Source organism: Doryrhamphus excisus, linkage group LG17 (assembly GCF_037039965.1).
Source record: "Doryrhamphus excisus strain RoL-2023G ecotype Guam linkage group LG17, RoL_Dexc_Guam_v1.1, whole genome shotgun sequence".
NCBI classification, from domain to species: domain Eukaryota; kingdom Metazoa; phylum Chordata; class Actinopteri; order Syngnathiformes; family Syngnathidae; genus Doryrhamphus; species Doryrhamphus excisus.
Genome location: NC_136373.1, coordinates 9,650,573 through 9,672,924, shown reverse-complemented (window position 1 = coordinate 9,672,924; position 22,352 = coordinate 9,650,573). Strand labels below are relative to the sequence as shown.

Below are 22,352 nucleotides of genomic sequence, written 5' to 3'. Positions count from 1 at the left end.
TTACGGAGACTGAACAGCCCTCGTCCTGCATGCCGCTCCCTCAGTCTACTTGAGCAGGAGGTGCACTACGCTACCTCTCAGGACTACTGCGGTGTACTATTCCACACACACAAGGACAGCACACGGAGCGGCATCATGGGGAGCAGCATGTCATGTGTCCCCCAACACAACCTCACCTTCTCCAGCAAAAGTTTCATCCGTAGAAACAGGTAAGATCAATCAGCAGATAATCTGACATCTGACTCCTTCAGCTGAATTTAGAGAACCTGTAGAGAATTACTGGTGTTTGTCGGGGTTTTCAGGATCCCATGGTAACTTAGTAACGGGGTAAGACCTTGACTTGTGCCTGTCTGGCTGTGGGAGTCAGTGATCCGGTTACCATTTGCTTCTCTCAATCTGTGTGAAGGTGATCTGCCAGCCGTCAGTGATTCCGGTGACCTGGTACAAAAAGAAAATAAGTCAGGAACGACCCACATATTGTTCCTGCTGACACGAGGCCGGAACACGGGGCTTATTCAGTCAAACTATGGGATTTATTTGACTTTATCCCAGCGACATTCATGTTTCTCCTACATTGGATTATATGTCCGGACATGCCACTAATGTCTTAGCCCCCCACATCTGACTCCCGTTAGCATCCAGTCTCCTGGCCAGCTGGATGAGCAACTCCTCATGTGGTTCTTAAATAGAAACAGGAAAAAGGAGCCAACCACAGCCCCCCAACAGTGCATCTCTACACCTTCCTCATGGACCAATGGCTGAAATATGTGCTCTTGTCTTTAGCGGTGAAATGCCACAACAATGCCGATATTGGAACAGTGGTATATCGTTCACGTTCTTTGTTTATGGTCCAACCACAGATTCCAGCAGGCTGAATCATGATCATACCTTTCATACCTTTCTCTGTGTTGAAACGCAACCAAAGTGGAGAGAAAAGGCTTCTGTGGCTTTAAATGATTGGTCTGGACGGTCATGGACTTCCTGATTAGACTGAAGTTGATTCCCACAATGCAGACAAAGGCTCACCTTGTTACACACACAAACACACACACACAAACTACTGTGTGCAGATAAGCAGGCCAACTCCGAGTGAGATGTAGAAGCATGGCTCGGCTACTTATCAGTTCAATGAGGGTGTTTCCTCATGAAGACGTCACACTAAATGCAAAACAAAGACCACCATTCAGTGCGGACTTTATGCATATCAGCAACACAGCAGCCGATTGTTCAATTATTGTTCTAATTATTTCAACGTCTGGCATTGATGGAATGCCTGATTGACATTGTCTATTTGTCTCATTGTCCGTGCATCAGTTGGAGTTTCAAACAGCAACATAGCATGTCACTAACGCATCGGATCCTAGCTGGATCTTCAGTGAACGCCCATAAACAGGAAATGTTCCTTGAAAATCCACACGGGAGGTTTGATGATAAGCATTGGAGAAACATTTCACAACAAGATTTTCTATGTTTTGAGCAGCAGCCGCCTGTTCCGCAAGAAGAACCCCCAAGAGGGTCAGGAGAAGTCCAACAGCATCATCAACGTCCTCTGCACTGTCACACCCAGGAAGGTGAGAAGAAGTCAACCATTAGCATCGCAAACAGCCGCTTTTGATCTTACGATGTTTTGACAATAACGCCGACTTTGCAGGCAATGTCCCCCAAAGACCTAGAGACCATCGAGAACATCAAATGGGACCCTCCGTTCCCATATGACCCGGCCAGCGGCTGGAAGAAGAGCAGTATCAACGTGAAAAACTATGGACGGCTGATTCATAGCTCCAAAGTTCGATTCCGCTTCCTGCACTGCAAGGTGAGCAGAAATCTTTTTAATATTAATTAATATTAGGCAAACCTTGCAGTGATACATCATCTGACTTACTAAGTGCTTCATGAGGCTGGTAAAGACTGCAATGACACATCTCCCTGAAGATGCGACAGACAACAAAAGCAGATGCAGCCTTCCAGGAACATGTACCATGCACATGAAAAACACCAGAAAGTGACTTTGTAGGAGCTGTGAATAATCCCATCAGTCCTTCTCAACGTGGCCCACAGCCTGTGGTTGAACATTTGCAGAGATGTAATTGTGAAACACCTCTGGGGGAATAAAAGACACAGGGGAGGGGGCTCCTCATTGAGGAGCCACGCTGGAAACTGTCACTTGTCAGAGATGTGACGTACAAAAGATGGATGGAAGGGTGGCCTTTTGGGAGAGAAGAACAAACGTAAGATAACATGACAGGAGGGATTAGGAAGGTAACATGTTACTGCTAAGTATGGACTCTTCAGATATATAATATACATATCATGTTATTGTGGTACTGTAATCATTGATTCAGCTTCTCAGAAGCTAATCTGAATCATCCTGGTCTCACGTTGCACCCATATGAACCCAATCCTGGGGGCTGAAACCTTCCTGTACTTGCATGGCCAGAATGCTTACCCAAGTGGGGTGACTATGCTTACCCAAGTGGGGGGAGTACACTTACCTAAGTGGGGTGACTATGCTGACCCAAGTGGGGTGACTATGGGGTGGGGAGAGTACAATTAACCAAGTGGGGTGACTATAAGGTGGGGGGAGTACGCTTACCCAAATGGGGTGACTACACTGACCCAAGTGGGGGGAGTACTCTTACCCAAGTGGGGGCAGTACGCTTACCCAAGTGGGGGGACCACGCTTACCCAAGTGGGGGGGGGTATGCTTACCCAAGTGGGGTGACTATGCTTACCCAAGTGGGATGACTATGGGGTGGGGGGACTGCACTTACCCAAGTGGGGGGGTACACTTACCCAAGTGGGGTGACTATGGGGTGGGGGGAGTACACTGACCCAAGTGGGGGGGAGTATGCTTACCCAAGTGGGGGGACCACGATTACCCAAGTGGGGGCAGTATTTTACCCAAGTGGGTTATGTTAATGCTTGCTAAATGTCAGGAACTTCCTCTCCGCGTGTTTACATATTGTGTGTCACCTGTCACCTGTAATGCAAGGGCAGAATTTGTATATGTTTTTTATATTTGTATTTTATTATCGCACCTTCATTCATTCATTCATTTTCTACCGCTTATCCTTATCTTGTGTTATTCCCTGCAGGATATACATGATTGTTACTTGGATCTCTTCCAGACACACCTTCACTTTGTGTCTAACAACACCCCCGGACTCACATACCAGGTGAGTTTCTTTCTCTTAGCGTATTTTTACGAGGTTTCACCTTCCATGGTATCAGAGTTTGGAGGTAGGCGACTATACCTAAGGTCCGTCCTGGCAGTCCTGGTTTTGGTAAACCCAAAGTACAATTATATTTCCTGTCTGTTTGCTGAATATAATAGTATTTTTATTTTATAGTATTAAATCTACTCATTAAAACATATTTATATTCATAGTTATATATTATTCTAATACTGACAGTTAATAGAAACTTTGAGACCATATTTTTTGACATCATTTTTATTTTGAAGCCATAAACTGGATTCTCATCACATGACTCATAAAGCCACAACTGGCTGTTGTTCCTGCCGGGTATTTCCTGTGCTGCGTGGCTGGCACGGCCAAACCGGTCCCACAGGTGTTGCAACCGGATGTAGCGATCCTGGTCGGGAGTTGTGACTCCCGCGGTCCAGTGTCAACACAGCCTGTCGTGTTGTGGCCTTCATGCAGGTTTCTGGGCTACTGTAGCCAACCCCCACCAAACCCAGTGGGCGGAGACGTGATAGACGTGGCGTGATGCTGTTCACTGGCCTAACAATACTGGCCTTTTTTGGCCTGTTCATAGGCCTCCAAAACCAATCGGCAAATTGTACAGACACACACTTTGCACAATGTGTATTTGGTCTACTTTTGCACAAAGACCAACCCATGTGCAATGAAGCGTAACAACAGGACAACTTCTTATCATCTCAACTGCCCGAGCACTAAATCAACAATAAATCCACAAGGTATTAATACAACCCTCCTACAAGTTGAAATATGCGTACATTTCCACCTCAATGTTTCTATTGACTGTCAGTCTTGTCAGAATATGGAGAGAAGCATTGCACAGTATGCATTAGCAAGGGGAGTGAAAGGATATTGGTGGTATAGCAGTTGACACAATCTCCCGCGTGTTGATGGTTTAGTCTGCCTGTTGTGCTAAGTCAGCTGGGAAAGGCCTCAGTTTCCCATGACCGTGAACAGGATAAGCAATATAGAAAGTTCATGGATACGTGTTTGGTTGTTTTGTGTACAGGGAACTCTTCCACTGAAGGAACTGACCATCTGCACCCTGCAGCAGAACAGCAACCACAGCCAACCGCTGGAATATGCCTTTCAGATCAATGGTCAGTATGAACTTTTGCTTGTGGAACCTTGCAGTTGTTGGTTTTTACAGGCTTTATTGGTCTTGTAGACAGCATTTGGCTCTTTGATCGTTCAAGCTAATTCAAATAATGGGCTTTTATAGAGGGGTGCATGATAATTAGGGGTGTTCTGCTATTTTTTAAATGTTTGAACCAGGTACCTTTAGCCACAAAGTGAAGCCACAAAGTGATTCAGTAATGGAAAATGTAAGTGATTTCAATTACAATTTTTAATGGCAAAATCTTCATAGAAAATCTGACATTACGCTAGAGGATTAATTAGTGCACAAATAATGAGGCGGCTGCACAGTGACTGAGTGGTTAGCATGTAGGCCACTTGTTACACAACAGGTGTAATTCCCTGGAGGTCAGCTGCTGCCTAGAACGTCCCAGCTACGGCTCTCAGCCTTGTCAATGCTGCTAATCTACAACCACACATTCCACAAGGTTAGGTTAGGCCTCAGGTTAACGCTGTCCATGAATGCCACTTGACTTTTGAACTTTCCCTGGATGAGATGATTTCATTTTGTTAGATGCTGTCATAATCTGAGGCCTTTTGATGGCCTCCATGTTCTCCTCCATGTTCATAAATGTCCACCTCATACATATCTGGGATTTTACATACCACAGATTTCGAGAGGCTCGTTCAGAACTCTTGCAAGAGCAACAGAAGTAGTGTAATGGTACATGCAGTCAGGAAGGGTTTGTTAAAATAAGCCAATAGAAAACCAAAACCATGTCTCCAGGACACCCCTGGTGGGAGAAACCCAAAGACAGCAACATTATCCAAAGTGAAATTTGGATCTGTCGCATACTTGAATTGAAAAGCCTAACTGGAGTGGATCCTGAGGGACATACTGTGGCTTGGCAATACTTACTTGCAATAAACAGGCATGTGTACTTGTACTACAAATGGGGAGTACTTAGTAGTCTCTGTGAGACATTTGCTGCACTTGACAACATGAAGCAGCGGTGCAGGTAAAGAAGGTGATGAAGCTGCGTGAGAAAACTTCCTGGAGTTACCGGGGTTGTCAAAGTTACAATATGATAGTCACAATTACCTTTTAAAGTACTTTACACAAATGGAACCTTCACAAAACTAGTAATAATTTGGATATACTGTCTGTAACCTTAATGAGCAAGAAGATGGATGGATGGGTGGATGGACAGGTGGACGGATGGGTGGATGGACAGGTGGACGGATGGATGGGGGATGGATGCTCGGATCTCTGTAGAACATTGTGGCTGGTCGATGTATGTTTTAATAGCGGTCTGGGGTCAAGCAAGAATGAAAAAAAAGTAATCTGTTGTTTATCTCTGGTATGTGAACATCTGATAGATAAGAGGGAAAGTCCTGTTCATTCCTTCTAGGCTCACAGTCTGTGGGAGGACAAGGACTATGATTTTAAATTCTTCTGGGGATCTTCAGCCAAGCAGTCAGACATGTGATCTAGAATATATGTAAACACAACACAACAAAGGAAGTGGAGACAAAAACAGAAGAGAAGTTCTTCAGTGATTCACCGCCATGGTGGAAAATTGTCTGGAAAAGGAACCCCTTTGGGACCCCCCCATGATGACTTTTGTGACCTTTGATCCTCGCAGGTGTCAGCCTGAACCCCATCATCGTCTACTGCGCCAACCAACAGGACATGGACCAATGGTTTGGTCTTCTTCGAGAGAACATTGAAGCCAATGGCGGCACGGCCTTTGTGCCAGAAAACTACACCAGAGTGAAAGTAAGTTCTGGCAAAGACATTTGCATATCAAAGACCTAAACTACTCTACCTTAGTGTCTATTGGTCCACCAATGTCAGGGGGCCCACTTTCCTGGTTCAAGGAGCATGGGGGGTGATACCGTTATATGACTCTTCCATTGTTACAAAATCTGAAATTAAAGAAATATTAAATAGCTAAAATGATAAATTTTTAATTGATAGTGAAAGGGCGATGATTGGGTTTGACCGTACAGCAACAGCCGTGTGCAGCTAAGCAACACACCCAACTTGTGCGTCTGAAAGTTTGTGTATGTGCGTGTTTGGGCTTGTGTTTGTTGCTTGCGATCGCAGAAAGTTGAAAAATATTTATTTTTGATACTAGCATCACCGGAGACGTGATAGACTTGGAATGATGCTGTTCACTGGACTAACAATGCTGGCCTTTGTTGGCCTTTTTATAGGACTCTACAACCAATACTCAAATTATGCAGATACCCACTGAGTATTACGCAATGTGTTTGGACCGTGACATCATGACAACTCATCATTATCTCAACTACAGCACAGAGTCAACAATATCATCACACATGTGACTGTGAGTGGGGGTGTGAATGGTTGTCTATAAGCGTCCTGTGATCGACTGGTGACCAGTCTGAGGGGGTCTGCCTTTCACCCAAAGTCAGCTAGGATAGGATCCCAATACTGGGATCTAATAATGGATAATGGATAATGGATAATGAATAATGGATAACTCCTGGCTCTCCCTGAAAGTGGGATGGGAGGGAGCGGCCTTGACCGCATCATAGCCATTATCTAACACCAAAGCACTCACAACTACAACGTTTTCAGGTGTGCAGTTGGCTGATTAAACCCTGAATTTTGGGTGGTGGCCATGTTTATTCTTCTCTGTTTCCCGTCCCTTCAATCTACTGTATCTTCTCCTCTTTGCTAAACTAGCAGAAGAACACTGTCGGTAGAGAGGAGCTGAGGAACTCCATCAACAGGGAGCCCATCTATGAATGGGAGGGGTTGCAGCGAGACAGCCTGGGCCCCATCACCTATGTCACCAAGGTTCGATTGCAGCACATGCCATGCCAGGTACAGTACAAGCACAACATGCAATACCTTCCTTTGGGAACACTGGCTGAGGCTATTGAGGTTGTTGGCGGGACTTGTAGATGAGTCATGTTAGATGACACATGAATTACATACACTTGTTCAACAATATCCCCATGATGATGTGTGTGTGAATCAAATATACTCACACTGTGCCCCCACAGCGCCAACAGATGGTAATGGTAATGGTTTTATTTCATTTGAACATGCATCAGATTCCAATTGAGTGCATCCCATAATCAGTTCACAGTTCCACATGTCCAAAAGGAGTAGGAAGAAGCAAAGCTTATTAAATCCTACCCCTCCATCTGGTACTTTTACAATCAGTAACTGTTACATGTGTTCACTTCCTGCTTTCCATAATACAGTTTAAGGGTTTTTTTTGTGTTTTTTTTTTAATAATGCACCTTGTACCGAAGTACGAGGTGATATGACCATCCAATGACATAATGGGTACCATAGTAAGTGTCAATATAGTGATATATATAGCACATCATGACTGGTTCAAGACTCTTCATCCTTGTATTTAGCATTAGATGGTGAAAAATACACATTTTATATCTAAAATGCAGTAGTTATGTATTTGGATATCAACTCCAATTAATTGATATTGACGCACAAAAAGCTAACAAGGGGAGTTTTTTATTTTTCCTACTGGTTCTATCTGTCCTTTCTTTGCTGTGTGGGTCAGCGGGACCCTCTGCCCCAAGTTGCTTTGGAAATAGCACAGTGAACAATCCAGCACTCGCGTTTGAATTCTGTTCAGCGACAAGACGCCATGCAAATATGATTTCACCAGAGCAGAATAATCTAAGTTCTTCCGATGAGGAATGTTGTATCAGCTGTAGTTTCCTAGTAATCAGTGCCGTATCCAATCTTTCACATAAAAAAACACACAGATTCAGATGGTGGCTAAAATCAACAATCATGCCTCAACCTGCAGCAGTCTTTGTGATGAAATCACTGTGTGAGAACAAGTGGTAGCCCTGCAGAGGTGTGAGATTTAGGGCGTGGGAAGCAACTATCCTCACCTCACAGCTGGAATGTCGGTTGTCTCTGCAGACACACCCTGCAAGAGGGTGAGGAATATAAGCTACACTTGCCAGATCTTTAAACGCCCAAACTGGTTGGACTGGCATGTTTTGCTAGGAATTAGACTGTACTTCACTGCATTAGTGTTAAATGATCCAAATGGTGTTGGCTCAGGCTCAAGGTGCCTTCTCTGTGCTTCTTCTTATTCGGTCTTATCTTATCAGGCTTTATTAGCTTGGGAGAAAAGTATATGACACCGTTATGAACCTGTGCAACTTCAAAGCTGCAGGAAAATAAAGTTTGCAGGCGAAGAATGTCCTACAGAGAGAACAGAACCTTTTCTGCAAGGACGAAGCAACTTGATGGACAATATGCAACTTGCCAATATGAACTACACCCTAAAAATGAGTATAGGTTTTCAAAGTCCAACTAAATGTAAGAAAAGTTGATTTTTATTCATATAAAGTCACACCTCTCTGGCACTTAGAAGGGCCATTTGGTGTGTAATGGTAATGGTTTATTTCATTTGAACATGCATAAGATTCCAATTGAGTGCATCACATAATCAGTTCACAGTTCCACATGTCCAAAAGGAGTAGGAAGAAGCAAAGCTTATTAAATCCTACCCCTCCATCTGGTACTTTTACAATCAGTAACTGTTACATTTGTTCACTTCCTGCTTTCCATAATACAGTTTAAGGTATTTTTTTTGTTTTTTGGGTTTTTTTAATTTTTACATTTTTTGTCCCGTACCAAAGTAGGAGGTGATATGACCATCCAATGACATAATGGGTACCATAGTAAGTGTCAATATAGTGATATATATAGCACATCATGACTGGTTCAAGACTCTTCATCCTTGTATTTAGCAAACATCAACTGCTTGTATTGTTTCTTGAATTGGCTCATCGTTGTGCATTGTTTGAGGTCCTTACTCAATCCATTCCATAGTTTGATTCCACATACTGAAATGCTATGGCTTTTTAACGTAGTCCTAGCATAGAAGTGTTTCAAATGTACTTCTTCCCTGAGATCATATTTCTCCTCTCTTGTAGAGAAGTATTGGATGACATTTTTAGCTAATTGGTTGTTTTTAGCCTTATGCATTATTTTAGCTGTTTGAAGATGAACTATATCAGCAAGTTGAAGTATTTGTGATTTTAGAAATACGGAGTTAGTATGTTCTCTGTAGGCGGCATTATGAATTATCCTTACTGACCTTTTTTGCAGTACATTTAGCAAGTGAAGATTGCTTTTATTGCTGTTATTAGCCCATATTTCCACACAATAAGTAAGATATGGTAGAACCAGAGAGCAATAAAGAGTGTGGAGTGATTTCTGATTGAGAACAAATTTTGCTTTGTTCAATACTGAAATATTTCTGGCCACCTTATGTTGTATATTTGTAATATGAGGTTTCCAGCTCATATTTCCACCTATTGTGATCCCCAGAAATGTATTTTTGTTCACCCTTTCAATGTCCACACCGTTTATTTGCATTTGCTGGTGCGTGTCCTTTCTCCTGTTACCAAACAGCATGATTTTAGTTTTACTTAGGTTCAAGGACAATCTATTATCATCAAACCATCTTTTGTGTGTAAACACAACAGGAGTGCACACAAACTGCACTTAAGGTGATGGTAACACATCACGTAGTACAATTCACAGTTCCAAAAAATGTTGTGCTTCTTTACTTGTTTTGTATCATAAATGTGTTTTTATTCTTACAAGCATTTTGCAGTCATTTTGTCATCTATGGCTGATTAGTCTTCTTTGAGATAATTCTCTTAATGGACAGTCCTTGTCATAGCGCTTGATACGTAAGTATTATACATTATACATAAGTATTTAGAAAGTGTTCGTATGCTTGGTCCACATCATTTTCACTGTATACACACTCCCAAATGTGATCTTTAAAAGGTCTGTTTGTCTTCTGTCTTACTCTTCTTCTCATGTTCATTGTCAATTGCAAACCCTGGAAGATGTTCACTGATTTGGCTTGCATGTCCACAGGAACAAAGCGACAGACTGCTGGTGATGTACACGTCAACCATGATCATCCTATCAGAGGAAGAAGACGGCCTCTTCTACAAGGTATGAATCACTTGAGCTGCATGCCTGCTTTGTTCCCAGGGTTTAACGCGGTGTTTACCATCTTTATCAGGGCAAACTTCCGCTCGACATGATCACCGTGACTACACCCTGCCAAGATGTCAAGCCCAATACCTTTATGATTGAAGGTTAGCACAAAACCATTTCAAGGGGGCTGACTGTACACTGGAATGCACAATTTACACCAAGTGGACTTTAGCAGGAATGTGCCAGCGTCACCAAGTGCAACCCTCCATGAATGAGCGGGTTTGATCCCCATTGAATGGCAGTCTGAGCGTGGCACATTCCACTGAGCGACCGGACCGAATGACAAGCTTTGTGTGTCCTCTTTAGGCAAGCTCATCAACCCCATAGTGGTGTCTTGTATGGATCGGAGCGAGTTCTGCGACTGGATCCAGCATTTCAAAGCTGCTGACGTGCCTGTTCTCAGCCCCCCGCCCCCGGTTTATGACATCATCTACACACCTACTCGCAAGGAGGTGAGTTACAGTTCAAAATACCCACTTTGGTCATGTGTGCTTATCAGCAAAGCATGCCATGTTTCTGTCTTCACCTGGTTTATGAGCCTCCAGGTTCAGTAGTACTCGGAAAGTACTCAGGAGTGGGGTGTATTTGACTGAACTCACAGTTTTGCTTCCTGCTTTGTCTTCCATGTAGACGCCGCAGTTTGGCACATGTAGCGGAAACAGTAAAGCCCGCCCTGAGCCCCTCAAGTTCAGCCAGAGTGGACGTGGATCCCACAACCTTCCGTTCCTCACCCATGAAGACAACCCACTCTCCCCTGGATACTCGGAGCCTTTATGTGTAAGTGTTTGCTTGAGTCTCATATTTATTGATACACACCCATCAAAACTGCAATATTGCTTGCAAAGTCTACAATCATATTCCTGATACAAAGACTCCTGGAGGCTGACCAGAGAAAACACCAAGTTGGAATTTTCTCCTGAATCCAAGAGTCCATCACTGTTTTTTCATAAAATAAAAATAGCCCTTAATCACAAAAGAGTCTCAAAGACACCAAGCTGGCAACAATAGATTACATCCCCTGATCGGGGGGCACGAATACTATGAACTACATGGTAAAGTGTAAAAATAAGCCCTGAGTCAGGACCTGAGCACTTCTACGGAGGTATATATTTTTGCATAAGAGTCTGCGTATCCCCATTCAGTGATGTCAAGAAAAGTAGACTAACAGTATTTGTCCTGTTTTTTGTTAACAGTACACCTCCAGCCGTCCCTCCTCTACCGAGACCGCCCGCCTGGGAAGCAGGACCAACAGCGTCTCTTCCCACTACAAACCTGAACGTGACTCCCGACCCTTCCCTCTGCGCTACTCGTCCCCCCAACGCAGCTCCTACCTCCAGTCTGCAGACAGCTCAGTGGGCATGCCGCACTTGTACAGCACACCCTACTCTGGCCCCCACCGGTTGGAGAAAGGTCAGCTCGTCAAGGTAAAAAGTAAGCCTGGCATCTAAACTTGATAAGTGCACAAATCCCCTTAAGACCGCTCGGACTATAAACACACAGCGGGAAGAAAGAGGAGCGGGGTCATAACAATAATGATAGCCGAGACGTGACAATAGATAATGACCAGGAAACATACACAGTACCTGACCTTTAGCAGATGGTGCTGTCGTTTTTTATCCGTTATGTATTTAATACAGTGCATAAGTCTTTACACAATCCTTACAGTGCTATTTGTGGAGTGATTATTTTACTTCCTGTTGCTGCCTAGTGGGCATGGCAGGCCTTTCATTGGCCAATAGGGCACACATGATTGAGGCCTGTGACATCTGCCCAGCAACAAGTGGTCATGCAAACATATGACGTGTTCTGTTGATCTGGGCACTAACAGTTCAGATTTGTGTTGTCTGTTACCTAAAAATTACATATTACATATATATATATATACTATATAACTTATAACTATAATCTTATAACTTTAGCACACAGCTAATGGTGATTTGTAAACATGTTGCTGTAACTGGCACTTCTACGCCATTCCTTGAACACCCTCACCCTGTAACCTGACCTTAAATCCTAAATGTGCTCCATGTGAGCCTTCACTATGAGGAAGAGAATGACAGACGCTCCAGCTTGACACTAATATTAGATTTGTTGTGTGATCAGTCCAACAGCTGGAACACATCTCAGACCTCTCTTGGTTACCCCATGAACGCCCCACAGAGACACTTGTCCCCCCTCTACGATGAGCCCTGCAGCCCGGACATCGATGTCTTGGAGGACGACAGACCAGTGGTGAGTCAGTGGTATACAAGATGGTATACTAGGTGGCATACAAGATGTATACGAGATGATATACTACATGGTGTATGAGATGGTATACTAGGTGGCATATGAGATGGTACATATGAGATGGTATACTAGAGGCATAGTACGAGATGGTATAAGAGATGGTGTATGAGATGGTATACAAGATGGAATAGTAGGTGACATACAAGATGTTATACTACATGGTGTACGTATGAGATGGTTTACTAGATGGCATATGAGATGGTATATACAAGATGGTATACTACGTGGCATACAAGATGTATACGAGATGGTATACTACATGGTGTATGAGATGGTATACTAGTGGCATATGAGATGGTATATACGAGATGGTATACTACATGGTGTATGAGATGGTGTACTAGGTGGCATATGAGATGGTATACTAGGTGGCATATGAGATGGTGTATGAGATGGTGTACTAGATGGCATATGAGATGGTATACTAGGTGGCATATGAGATGGTGTATGACATATACGTGATGGTATACTCAGTGACATATGAGGCGGTATACTACATGTCTGAGATAGTATACTAGGTGGCATATGAGATGGTATATATGAGATGGTATACTAGGTGGCATACAAGATGTATACGAGATGGTATACTACATGGTGTATGAGATGGTATACTGGATAACATATGAGATGGTATACGTATACGAGATGGTATACTAGGTGGCATATGAGATGGTATGCGAGATGGTATACTAGGTGGCATACGAGATGGTATACGAGTGGTATACCAGGTGGCATATGAGATGTGCACAAGATGGTATACAAGGTGGTATACTAGATGGCATACGAGATGTGCACAAGATGGTATACAAGGTGGTATACTAGGTGGCATACGAGATGTATATGAGATGGTATACTAAGTGGCATACGAGATGGTGTACTAGATGGTATACTATGTGGCATGGTGGCATGTATACGAGATGGTATACTAGATGGTATATGAGATGGTATACTAAGTGGCATACGAGAGGTATATGAGATGGTATACAAGATGGTATACTAGGTGGCATACGAGATGTATACAAGATGGTATACTCGGTGGCATACTAGATGGTATAGGAGATGGTATACGTTCTATCTAACCAGTACAGAGCATGCCCGGCTATGGATCACTTCATTTCTGGGTCTTTATAATCCACATGATTGTTGTTTGTGAAAATGAAAAAATAATGGACCAATTTTTAACCAGCATTTTTTTGTGATATATGTTAATATATACTTCTCAGTAAAATTGGTGCCAGTCGTAATTTGACTATACGTACATGAAGTCAGTCCAGATGAGCTCTGATTAAAAACGCATGTTCATCATCCTCTATCGCTCCACAGGAGAGCTGGCCCGAGCCCACTCCTCTGTTCCACCATCAGCAGGGGCCTTGGCTCCCACCCTCTAACTTCCAGCTCCGCACCCCACCATTGGGCAGGAGCGGCAGGAGCGGCAGGAGAAGCCTGATCCTGACCAGCTCTCAGGGGCCGGCTCTGGGCTGGGACATGGAGACCCAAACGGACCAAAGAGCGGAGGCCGTGTCGAGGCTGAAGATGCTGGCTGCACCATCAAAAGGACGAGAGCAGGTGAGAAACACAGCGCTGCTCATCTCCCAGGGCATTCCGGTTTCTGGAATGCTGTGGAACGACATGCGAGGGTGACTTGCTGTGTTGTTTGTATGTATTTTATCTGCATGGGTCACATGATCAGGTGCTGTGGATGTTAGTACAGGTGAAAATGGACCGTAAGTTATGTGGGTCATGGGAACTTACGGACTTGTGTCTTTTCACATCTGTCCACAGACACCCCTCAGGTCCAATATTGTCATCAACACGTCTCAGCTGTTGTACAATTACTCACCAGGTAAGAAGTAAGGAAGGCTGTAACACCTCTCTGTGTGTGACCACCACAACACCAACACACCAAGTAGGAATACAATGCTACAAATGTGTCAAACACATGGGATGAAGTACCACAAGGATGGACAAACATTCCCACGGACATACAGCAACATCTCCCAGAAGATTGAAGCTGTTCTAACTTCTATTTTCACTTCCTACTGTATGTCCCATTATTAATTTGACTGGGGATGGGGGAAGATCCTGACACATTTCTCTTCGGTTAACATCGCGATGAGCACATGCCGCAAGCAAGTGGCTGCACGTCTCTGTGATGAACTGGATAAGCAGAAACAAAAGCATGACGTGTGTACAAAAACACCTTGATACACAATATGGGACTTTTATTTCTAACACGGTCATGTGATATATTACAACATGTCTGTCCTCTCTGCCGCTTGCCAGATCTTCAGTCGTACCTCAAACCGACAGAGCCAGATGACCAGGAAATAGACTATGACAACATTTGGGAGTACGATCGCAATACCGGAATGATTCAGTCAACGTCTGGAATTCCGACACACTGGACTGGATTACACAGCGGGGGCAGAGGCCTCGGTGCCATGGCGACCAAACAGAGATGGTCATAAAACACAACAAAGGGCCGGCACTCGTCTGGGCGTGTGCAAACAATCATAAACAAGTCAAGTGGTGTCGGCCGCGTTGGCCAGTAAGTGTTCGGTACAACAGGAAGTTTACAAATGATGTAGGAGAAATACGAGAAGGAAGAAGAGGACGTTAGGAGCGTCACAAGCAGATTTCAACTGTGATGTAGCATAGTTTCTCTGTACTTTTAAGGTTATTTTTATATTGTATTACTGTATGGCATTGTACAGTTTTTGTGCTACTGATTTTTGTATTTGTTTTTTTCTATTAAAAAAGCACGATATTTATATTTAAGAAGTTTGGGTCGTGTTTTAATTATCAAAATAGGGAGAGATACTGCAACCAGTACTATTGTACTACTACTATGCTATTACTATTACATTTGTCCTATTACTATTACATACTTACTATTTCAACTCAGCTCGTTTACCTTGATCGTTTATACAGGGTATAAGTCATTTTACTGAATCTATATACCGGTATATAAAAAAAAATCAGCATTGAGCCCCCTTAACATTTCATTTACCATGACTGTCCCCCAATATGTGCAAGCCTAGACCAGCCCTAGACCGGCCATGTTGCTAGATCTGGTGGCATTCCAACCCCCCCAACATATTTTCATGATAACATAACCAGATTATAAGTAAAATTATTATATTATTATTAATTTAACCAGATTATAAGTAAAATTATTATATTATTATTAATTTAACCAGATTATAAGTAAAATACTGTACCTAAAAGCAAGGCCTCATTTAAGGTTCAAAGTCCACAAACGGGGACATTGTACAAACTGCTGCCCACCAAGGCCCAATCTGATACTATTTTCCGGTTTAGGGATTAGGGATTTTATGCTGCCCTCTAGTGTTAGTTAGCCGACATGCTAAAAGTGCTAATGTTACCAATGGTGGTTTAAATGAACAGATTGAACAAGTAGGCTGCAGATGAAAATAACAACAATACAATTGAACAAATGACATCTATATAAGAAATAAGCACAAAAAAAATGTGATTTAAAAAAATTTTACAGAATAATTCCAGTTTTCAGTCAACAAAAAAAAAAACAATTTTAAGTAACCCATTTCAAGGAAACTAACACCACTAGCCCAATGATAAGTAACTAAACAGAAGCACATTTTGAAAGCGCTTCAAGTATATTCAAGATCCTATAATCCATCAACATAAAAATACATTCATTTGGTGGTTTTAATATATTATCAAAGCTGTCCTTATCAAACCAAATAATTTTCATTTGCAAAAGTGAGCATTGAAACCTAATCCGGTATGAATCCAGAAGGTAATAAGGCTTCAGTGCAAATTTGTTTGGAGACATCCAGATCCATTGATGGTGGTAGGATGCTCCTTTTGTTCTGAACGGCGGCCACTTCCACTCTCACATACTTTCGCAGGTATCGAATCGCTGACAGAGCACTTACGTTCGCGAGCAGAACTGTGCGGGGAAAAAACACATGGAAAGTGAGTCAACACACTTTAGAAATACGGAATATTCTGTAGCCGTGTCTTTAGCATCAGGTGTGGTTTTCCATTAGTTATTCAGGACTGATTAAACACAGTGATGCCAATGCTGAATAATGTAATACACATATATATGGTACCAACCAGTCTTCCATGTGTCTCCAACCTGGGGGGTTGCTGTCGTCAGTACCCAGGAAGCAAAAGCAATACAGGCCAGACACATATCTGACTGTCCGAGAGGGAGGAGGGAAGCATCTGACCCTGCAAACATATGAAAACACACAATGTAACACACACACACAGCAGTCCACGCTCAGAGGGTCGCCATCATTGGCCGTAGTGCACCAACAGCTGAGCATTAAAGCCTGACTATGTCGGCATGTCCTGCCATGTCATGCTTCATAGACGAGGTCAAATCCCGACATCCACACCACGTGGCGCTGGTATGGAACACACCTACCGTGGCTTTAAAACTATCCACCACCACCACAGTTGGACAGATGGCCGTTAAAGGGCAAGTGCACCTTGCCCATCATCCACAGTCATTATACCAAACATGAGCACATACGTCTTTGCATTTTCTCTGCACTACCACATCAGAAAACAGGTTCATGAAAAAAAAAGAGAAAATAAGTTAATGAGTTAATAATGTACATCATTGGGACAGCGATATTGTTATGTAGCAGCTTACACAACATACTTTATTTCTGGCAGAGAAACACAACACCTCGCCGTTTACTTACTTTTAGTACTTTAGTGCTATCAATATTTCAATATCTAGGATTATGTAGGATTGAAATCATAGACTTAAGATCTTTAGACCAAAAAAAAAGCCGAACTTTAAGCTTGAAATAATTATTTTAAGAACAAAACAGTTACTTTTTTTTACCTTGTTACAATTTGTAAAAAGCAAAATACCCAGGGGTTAGTGGTTAGCGCGCAGACCTCACAGCTAGGAGACCAGGGTTCAATTCCACCCTCTGCCATCTCTGTGTGGAGTTTGCATGTTCTCCCCGTGCATGCGTGGGTTTTCTCCAGGTACTCCGGTTTCCTCCCACATTCCAAAAACATGCTAGGTTAATTGGCCACTCCAAATTGTCCATAGGTATGAATGTGAGTGTGAATGGTTGTTTGTGTATATGTGCCCTGTGATTGGCTGGCCACCAGTCCAGGGTGTACCCCGCCTCTCGCCCAAAGACATCTGGGATAGGCTCCAGCACCGACACGACCCTCTTGAGGATAAGCGGTAGAAAATGAATGAATGAATGAATGAATGAATGAAAATACCAAGGGTGTTCCAAAAACATGCTAATGTGTGAGTCTATGTTAGGTCTTATATATGTATATAATACATATAAAACACATATATATGATTTCTTATTTTATATTACCATGTCTACTATATTGGGTACCAAATGTAAAGGTTATTAGAGGGCTCTAATAATAATATTATGAAAATCCTATTTAGAAGGTTGTAAACAGGTTTTCTACGCTCTAACAAGGAAAATATTCCATTTCTAAAGAAGGAATCCTCACTTAGTACCATGAAACCAATGAAGTGCCATAAGCGAGGGATTACTGTACAGGACACAAGAATGATAAATCCGTTAAAGCAGTGATGGATGACATCACCCATACGCTATCGGCTGGTTATGTTTAGATGTGTATTTGACTAGAAACTACAATGACCCCTTTTTGCCTGAGGGCAAAGCAAGAAGAAGTGTGGCCTACGTTACGAACACCCACTTGGGTTATGTATAAAATATTATGACTGACTTCCAAATGACTCATTGATAAATGAAGGACAATGCCCTTTTACTTACTTGGATTCGGAAGAGCTGTTTGCCAGTCCTCATGTCCCAGTGGTTGTGCCGATATTAGTCCAGAGGCCGTGTCTTGAGGACCGTCCACATGTGCTAAATGTCCGAGAGCAGTAGTTGTCTTGGCAAGGAATTGAACATTTGGCCTCGTTTGTACAGCAGACAAAGGGCTGGACCTCCTGTTGTGGACTGCACCGCCACTGAAATGAACATTCCTGAAAGAGAAAGTGGTTTTCCAAAAAAAACTGTCCCGCATGTCGCCATCAGAGAAGAAGTTCTCATAAATGTCACTTAAGGCGTGGATGGTATCTGACTTTTGGCTGAGCCTGCTTACAACCCTCACTGGACCACGGCTTTCATCCTCCTCTTCTTCCAAGGAATCCTCCTCCTCCTCTGAAGAAGAAGATGATGCAAAGAAGTAGTCGTAAGCTTCAGGAAAACTGATCCTTGTTTTTCCGTCGGTGACTGGAGACAAGGTTTTGTGCTTTTCTTCTCTGATGAAAGGACAGAAAAAGTTATCTGTGTCAAACTGGGAGAAGAAATGATGGTAGGTTTCGGGAACAGAATTTCCAACCATGGTGACGTCTATGATGTCATCTGGCAACGATTGGCTCAGAGCTTCTGGATTTGTTCCAAAGAAGTAATTCACCATATCTGCGAGGGAGAAACTGTGTCTAGATGAAGATGAGCTTTTAAAATCTCCATCGCTAAAGTACGCCACTTTTTCTTCTTTTCTCTTCTCTTCCTCTTCTTCTAAACTTTCTAAATTTTGGTCCATCCACGTTTGGCAATCCATAGCTCGTAGATTGTGCAGACTTACGTTTCTTGACATTTTTCGGACACCCTTTGGAGGGATTCCATGTCCGGGAAAACCATCCAGAGTGGTCATCTTCATCGGCCTGGGATAAAGGTCGCATGTGGGCTGCGGTTCTCTCTCCCATTGCGCTGCACACTTGGAACATGTGGAAGCAGGACTTGACTCCACTGCTTCCAGATGACCAAATGAGCCCTCACCGATTTGCAGTACAGCTGACTTGGCATTCCCAGGATTGGGGAAACAGCCAGAAGGACTTTCCTCGTTCTTATTCCTCAAACCCAAGATGTCATTTATTGTCAGCTTCTCCATTTCACGCCAAAAAGAAGACATGACAAAAAGGGGATGTTCATGTCTTGATGTTGGGATGACATCTCCATCTTTAATCTGGACGCCTGTTGATAAATGTCCCGTGTCATGATGTGTTCGCTGGGTCAGGGACGTTTTACCACTTCTATCTTTGGTGTTTCTTTGATTGGAGGATGAAGAACAACCATGGATGTTTACTTCAGAGGGCGACACTAAAAGCCTTGTGTCTGCAGCACAGCAGAAGGATGGAGGTACATCTTCAGACATGGACTGTATACTTTTACTTGAAGGGCCAATGGATGAATAGGAACCTTCATCATCATCTGCTTCTTTAAGGGCCATACTGGAAGGACTTTCTGGCAAACAGCTTTTATGAACTGATGAATCCACCAAGTCAGACGTTAATTCATCCATTGGGTACATTTTGGTTTCACACCTTTGGAGATCCGAGGTGGAATTGGTCAGCGTTTGCATATCAGACGTGATTGAAAAGTCATCCTTTCCAGAATCGTAGCTATTTTGGTCCAGGTGGTGACCCTCCATCTTTGCCTCCATCTGTTGCTGTGGCTCAGCCTCTATTTGACACCCCGTGTTCTTGTCTCCTACAGAATGTGGGGCCTCAGCAGGCAGGATGGACTTGGAAGTGGATAGTTTGTCACCTTGGCAACCTTCCACAGCAACATTATCATCATCCCGGGCGGCCATCTCAGGAGCCAAAATGCATTCTGCTCCGAGCTCTTCTAGATTTAATTTAGCGTCACAACTAGAAGAATAAAAATAGACATTATGAGCATCTCTCCTGCTTTCATGATGACTTGGACTTCCAGGTGGGAGGACGATCCCAGAAAGATCATTTGTGACCAACAAGTCTCTCTTTTCTGATCCAGTCAGACAGAAGACCCGAGGAGAAGACAGGTCTTGGTCCTCATCTGTCTGTCTGCCATCTTGACTTTGGGCTGGCTCTACGCTGAGTCGTCTTCTTTTCCTTCGCTTCCGTTTGATGGCGGTCAATGGAGAATCCCAAAGGTCCTCAGTGTGATCCTTCCCCTTTCTGATCTGCGATGATGGGCCCACTGGTATCTCTTTCACTTCTGAGCACACACTGCCATCAGGTCGGTCATGAGGGTTTCTTCTGGGTTCCAGGTGGCCTTGAACAAATGCTGTGTCAGTCTTGAGCTGTGAGCCAGGCCGAGCTATTTCTACTGCCTTTATTTTGCTGATGTCATTCCCTTTGCCGACTATTGTTTCACCTCCGGCAGGCTGATTGCAGCAGACGGCTAGATCCGCTACGTCTGGCTTTGACTCACTGCTTTCTGTTATTTCTTTGAAGAACACATTGACCGACTGCAGGAGAATATCATCCTCACCACACGATGGGATGGTCTCCATTTCAGTGACAGCTTGTTGACTGAGACCAGTCTTGCAGTCTGGTGTGATTTCCAGAGTGGAGTCAGCCGTGCTGTCCGGGGAGTAATCAGCTTCTGGAAATCTTCTCTTGACCTCGATTGTCTGTGTGCTTTCAACAAGTGCGGACTTTGTGTCATCACCATCACTAAGCCCGGAGTCGTCCCCCGTCGCCAGCAATGGAGGCCGCAGGTTACACTCCTCACAGTCCTCATAAAAGCATTGCCAGTCACAGTCGCAGATCTCCACGCTGAATTCAAAATCCTCCATTTCAACATAAACAAATCAGTACAACCTGCAAAGAGTTTAAAAATGCAACAACACAAAGTGAATGACAAGAAACAAACACTTGAAAGACACTGAATCGAAGGAATGCAAGCACGTCGACCTCGACCAATGCCAAAATATTCAATGGATTACTAAGGACAAGCACCCCTACATAACCGTACACAACAACACAGTCCATCATTACTCTCACCCTGCACTCTTTTGTGGCATTTTCTTTTAGTATCTCTATCAACGGGGCCAGACAGCAATGAATGCAGTATCATAAAGAGATGAACTACAAATAACTGTTTCTACCTGCCCTGCTGGGATCCTCCACAAGGTTCTCAATGTCCAACGTCCTGCAATGTAGATGGTACCATGTTGTATTTCAGGAGGTGGGCGTTCTTTATTTGCACACAACAAGCCTCATGATTCGATAAATATAGAGCGTCTGATCACGTCATACACGGCATGTTCTAGCCATCCCCAACAGAGGTGTATAATATTTCACAACTTTAAAAAGATCACCACGCCAGGAGGGACTTCACTTGTACAGGAAGTGAGCTCTGCTGTTTGAATACACTACAACTGATCTGTTAGTGATGGGTAGTTTTCACTTGATTCACTTGGCTCACTGTTGGAATACCTAAATATTGGCAACCAGTGGCGTCATTAGGCCTATTTTATTATAAGTCCCCCGAAATAGTTTGATTTTTTTTCATGATTTTTTAATTTTTTAATTTTTTTTACCAAAAAAATCTCTGACAAATTTCATATAATAGTGCAAAAGCAGGCTAATAAGCAAGCCAATAAGCAAGCTAATACTAATGCTAATGCTTATACTAGTAATAATCAGAAAAAGAATAATGATGATAGTAATAATAATAATATTATATATATTTTTATATAATATAATGTTATAATATTATAAAATATATATTATTATATAATATATAATAATAAGGCTAATGAATAATATAATAATGATTATTCTATAATTGATGACTGTCCACTGGACAGAACGGTTGCAGAGCTTGAGCAGCGGTTTTGCAGTGTAGATTGTGTGTACTTGTGTACATTTAATGGTGGCCTAAAACAATTGAGTATCTCTACTAAATATGTCCAAAAGTGGGAAAGTTATATCT

The 22,352-nt window shown here is 42.9% G+C and overlaps 3 protein-coding genes across 3 annotated transcripts; 1 reads left to right on the top strand and 2 right to left on the bottom strand.

Moving 5' to 3' along the window:
* On the top strand, positions 1–15,389 carry plekhn1 (pleckstrin homology domain containing, family N member 1). Its single transcript, XM_078798167.1, has 16 exons — positions 1–209; positions 1,481–1,571; positions 1,652–1,813; positions 3,096–3,176; positions 4,231–4,321; positions 5,945–6,078; positions 7,015–7,155; positions 10,219–10,299; positions 10,370–10,445; positions 10,651–10,796; positions 10,975–11,121; positions 11,538–11,768; positions 12,448–12,580; positions 13,913–14,199; positions 14,416–14,476; positions 14,917–15,389. The coding sequence occupies exons 1-16, from the start codon at positions 136–138 to the stop codon at positions 15,099–15,101; spliced, it is 2,121 nt and encodes a 706-aa protein (XP_078654293.1). The 5' UTR covers positions 1–135; the 3' UTR covers positions 15,102–15,389.
* A 512-nt stretch (positions 15,390–15,901) lies between these two features.
* On the bottom strand, positions 15,902–20,382 carry perm1a (PPARGC1 and ESRR induced regulator, muscle 1a). The gene is made up of 3 exons (XM_058083212.2): positions 18,417–20,382; positions 16,738–16,854; positions 15,902–16,567 (listed from the first exon to the last, which is right to left on the bottom strand). The coding sequence occupies exons 1-3, from the start codon at positions 20,239–20,241 to the stop codon at positions 16,392–16,394; spliced, it is 2,118 nt and encodes a 705-aa protein (XP_057939195.2). The 5' UTR covers positions 20,242–20,382; the 3' UTR covers positions 15,902–16,391.
* Positions 20,294–21,578, bottom strand: LOC144901962 (uncharacterized). Its single transcript, XM_078798007.1, has 3 exons — positions 21,523–21,578; positions 20,374–21,235; positions 20,294–20,299 (listed from the first exon to the last, which is right to left on the bottom strand). Exons 2-3 carry the CDS (start codon positions 21,208–21,210, stop codon positions 20,294–20,296), a joined length of 843 nt encoding a protein of 280 aa, XP_078654133.1. The 5' UTR covers positions 21,211–21,235; positions 21,523–21,578.
* Positions 21,579–22,352: the final 774 nt, after the last annotated feature.

What these genes read in the sequence shown, in the direction of transcription:
- LOC144901962 (XM_078798007.1), bottom strand. Translation starts at nt 21,210, where the DNA reads ATGGAGGATTTTGAATTCAGCGTGGAGATCTGCGACTGTGACTGGCAA.
- plekhn1 (XM_078798167.1), top strand. Translation starts at nt 136, where the DNA reads ATGGGGAGCAGCATGTCATGTGTCCCCCAACACAACCTCACCTTCTCC. An exon ending in GCACTGTCACACCCAGGAAG is followed by an intron (nt 1,572 to 1,651) that starts GTGAGAAGAAGT and finishes CCGACTTTGCAG; the next exon opens with GCAATGTCCCCCAAAGACCT. An exon ending in TGCAGCACATGCCATGCCAG is followed by an intron (nt 7,156 to 10,218) that starts GTACAGTACAAG and finishes GCATGTCCACAG; the next exon opens with GAACAAAGCGACAGACTGCT.
- perm1a (XM_058083212.2), bottom strand. Translation starts at nt 20,241, where the DNA reads ATGGCCGCCCGGGATGATGATAATGTTGCTGTGGAAGGTTGCCAAGGT. An exon ending in AACAGCTCTTCCGAATCCAA is followed by an intron (nt 16,855 to 18,416) that starts GTAAGTAAAAGG and finishes ATATGTTTGCAG; the next exon opens with GGTCAGATGCTTCCCTCCTC. An exon ending in TGGAGACACATGGAAGACTG is followed by an intron (nt 16,568 to 16,737) that starts GTTGGTACCATA and finishes TTCCCCGCACAG; the next exon opens with TTCTGCTCGCGAACGTAAGT.